Source organism: Nansenia antarctica (assembly GCF_963989245.1).
Source record: "Nansenia antarctica genome assembly, chromosome: 5".
NCBI lineage: Eukaryota > Metazoa > Chordata > Actinopteri > Argentiniformes > Microstomatidae > Nansenia > Nansenia antarctica.
Window position 1 is genome coordinate 15,756,256 of NC_137690.1, and position 3,864 is coordinate 15,760,119.

The window sequence follows — 3,864 nt, forward strand, 5'->3', positions numbered from 1 at the left end:
AGGCCCATGTTTGTCTGTCATCAAACACAATGCAAAGAAATCAACTTTCCCATTGCCGAATAGGACAGCAGACTTGGTAGTCAGAACATCATTAGACAGCAGACTTGGTAGTTAGAACATCATTAGAAAACATATTGATAACGTGCGAATTATAGACAGATTTAATTAGGTAAAGGTAGAAAACATAGGCCCATAATATATGTGCCCATAATACTGATATTTTACAGTGCTTATGGCCTATAGGTAAACGTTCACATGTTCAATGTAATTTTCTTGGTGGAGGGTGGGGGAAAGAAACAAAAATCGTGTTGCTTATTTCTCGAAATCGTTAACATTCCCAACATTTAATAACTTGAGAAGCGGAGTAGCGTGTACCTAATTATTTATTCATTTGTGAACAACGTGTAGTGGTGTTTGGCTGTGTTTAACAATTCCACTTGAAACATGTCAAACAAAGAAAATGTAGCCTACTGTACTGTGTACTGTAAACATGTCCCCCACGAATGATAGCGCCCCTCCATAAGGATGATGGGAAACGCCTGTGAATAAGACGTTTATTCATAAACGGTTTACTGTGACTGGGTGGTCTCTGTTTTACAGCGCTATGTCCCTGTTATGCACATGGAGTGCTTTTCTCTTGGTGCAGTCATCCTCTGTGACCAGAGAACACATTTATTTGGGCGCCATTGGGCGACTATAGCTCTAATAAGACGCCTTTACACTAATGCCACCGATTAGGCCCACACAATACAGCTGCATTCTGGAGGAGCAAGACTGAAAAGTTACCAGAACGTGTAGCCTATGCTTATTTGATATATTATCGTATTGCTTCTTATTTGCGTTGATTTCTCAAAGTATTCCATAATTCGTTAGGCTATGTCTACCGCATTAGGCAACAATATAGTTGCACTCATTGCACTCTGACATTTTGAATTATGAAATTCCGAAACAATCTCTAAGGCAAGACGCATCTTTTACATCAAAATAGTCTCAGTGGTGTCGGAGACAAAGCGTGTGACACACGACCGGACATAATGTTCCCACAGTATTATGCTAAAAGAGGATAGATAAGAAAATAAAAAAGAAGCCATGCAGTTATATGCTGTCCATCTCTCGTTCACACCGAGTGCCTCAAGACCTTGATATGCTTAAAATCCATCCTCCGTCTTTGCTTATCCTTTCCTGATCAAATCCGATTCTGTAGAGAGGGAGACACATGTCAATATTAAAAATAACTGTCATTTCACAAATAAATACTGTGTTTGTGTGTGTGTGTGTGTGTGTGTGTGTGTGTGTGTGTGTGTGTGTGTGTGTGTGTGTGCATGTGTTCGGCCATAGGCCTAAACCTGACTCAATTAATATCCCTATAAAGTCAACTAAACCTGACTAAACTTTTCACCAGAAACTTGAATCAGGTGTGTAAAAGCTGGGCTGGAGTTATAGCCTGCACACCCTTTGGGTCTCCAGGAAAAAGGGTTGGTTGCGTCATAGCTTACCTTCCCCTCCGTTTGGGGCACACTCTCCGCCACACCGTTCTCCACACGGCCTCTCGCAAGGCCGGGCTCCCCCAGATATACAGTGCCGGGGTGACCAGCGCATTGAACCGCGCCATGATCGCAAAAAGATTCGTGGCTTCATTATGAAACTTTAGACCATGTCTGGTCAACTGCCTTACAATAATATTGACAAAGGATGGACACCATAACGCTAAGAAGAATATGACCACAAACACTATGATGCGCAGTGACTCTTTCTTATTGTCTCTCTCGGTGCTGGGCGCCTCTCGCCCCAGCTGGTTTCTGGCTATGATGTACAACTTGACAGTCATCAGCAATTTGGTTACAACTATTATCTGCAGAGTCATGACACCAAACGCGTTGATTTGCGCAGCTCTTGAGATGGGCACCATGTTTTGCACCGTTAGAATGACATAGGTGTATATCCAACAAAACGCACACGTGCCAATGACAAAAGATCGGGTGATAAAACGATTGTAAAAGAAAGGGTGGCACACGGCAAAGTATCGGTCAAACTGCGCAAACAGAAATGTTAGCACATTCACCCCAAGAAATGAGGGCAAAATGTAATAGGTTCCATTCCTGGACGGGAAACCTTCTTGGACGTCAAACAGACCGAGATAGTAAACAGAGAACCCGGTCAGTGTGTCACTGATGCTCGTGTTCAACATGAATATAAAGCGGTTCTGTGTTCGCAGAGACCTCGTGCTGAATATACCGACGACCACCGAGCCCGCGAGGAGAACGGCACTCGTGGCGAACAAGATGTGGAAAATAAAGATGAGGAAATCCTCGGGACTGTCGAAGTCAACCGACAGAGGAACGGTGGCGTTGGAATAGAGCATCGTGACGCCCGGTCGGACAGAGAAAGTTGACTCTTCTTATAGCTGAATGCTCATCGTCTCAAAGACGTAATACAAGCTCAGAGCGAACCTCTTGGGAGTTAGTGAGCTTCACCTGACTGAAGAGTGTTTATAATTAAGGACGTTACAGATGTTAGACATGCGAACGATCAATTGGACCCTAATGACCGAATGTGAGCATGCATTAGTCTCATCAAGATCCTTCTGCTTTATGCTTTTGCTATAGCATATCAGCAAAAGCATAATCAGCCCAATAGAGCTCTCAGGTCTTCTGACGCTGGCCTTCTCTGTGTACCACACGTACAAAAGAAGAGATTTGGTGAGGCTGCATTCTCATTGTATGCACCCAAATGGTGGAATGCACTGCCAGTTTACATTAGGGATGCAACCTCAGCAAATATGTTCAAGTCAAGACTAAAAACTAATCTTTTTAATATTGCCTTTAAATGACTAAATAATTAAATTATGATTAAAGCACTTTGAGCTGCAACCTTTGCAGGAAAAGTGCTAAATAAAAGCTGTTGTTATTATTATTAATAATCATAATAATAATAATAATAATAACTGTAGGCTTATTTGCTTACGATGCTTATTTGCTTTGTGTGTGAAATAGGTCTACACAAAACGACACAGCCAAGGCGTAGCTGCTGTAGGAAATGGCATCAAACTAATTATTTTGTTGTTTCCCCATAACCAGACAGGACACGTTCAACCACAAAAACAACACATTATTCCGAATCACACTTGTGTGTGATTTACAAAGAGTATGTGTGTTTACAAAGAGTAGCCTATCACCCTTACTGGTCCACCTACTGGTCCACTATTTTCACAAGTTTCCTGGTTGGCCTGGTTTGCCTGGTTTTGCTTTTTAGATTAATAGGCCTGATTTCGCCGTGAAATCCTAGCCTACACACCGTCACCCTCCCTTCCTCTCTTGATTATGGTCAGATATGGTCTGTAGGACTCAAAGGATTTGTTAAGTATTTTTAGGCTAATTCCATAGGGATTAGGGATAGGGGATTGTTTCTGCAGAATATGATCTGTGTGGTCGTATTGTCTTGCTATCCTGCATTTACATGAACATTTAGAACGATTAGACCTAATGACGAATGTTGTCTAAATGGTCAAATGTCAAATGTTTACACTAAACCCTAATCTGACATGTATTAATAATGAATAACCTTTTGCTCTTCTTTCAGAACAACTCTTCGAATATCTTGGATGTAGGCCTAGACTGCTTTGATATTATTGTCCCTATGTCCCTATGTCCCTACATGTTGACGTTTTTTTTTTTTTTACTTTTCTCCCCAAAAATGTGTAATAGGGCCTTGCAGAGTGGGGAGAATTACATAGACCATAGAATATTTATATATTTATCTTATACTTCGTCCAATGTTCACCAGGTGGCGTCTGAACCTGACATGTAGCAGCACCATATCGACATTAGTATGCTCCACACTAGATTTGAAAGAGAAAGCAGAGAG

At 41.6% G+C, this 3,864-nt stretch overlaps 1 protein-coding gene across 1 annotated transcript; it reads right to left on the bottom strand.

The window, feature by feature from the left end:
• Positions 1–1,492: 1,492 nt before the first annotated feature.
• On the bottom strand, positions 1,493–2,362 carry LOC308158974 (G-protein coupled receptor 183-like; the record flags this gene model as incomplete). Its single annotated transcript, XM_080532694.1, has 1 exon — positions 1,493–2,362. One exon carries the CDS (start codon positions 2,360–2,362, stop codon positions 1,493–1,495), a length of 870 nt encoding a protein of 289 aa, XP_080388820.1.
• Positions 2,363–3,864: the final 1,502 nt, after the last annotated feature.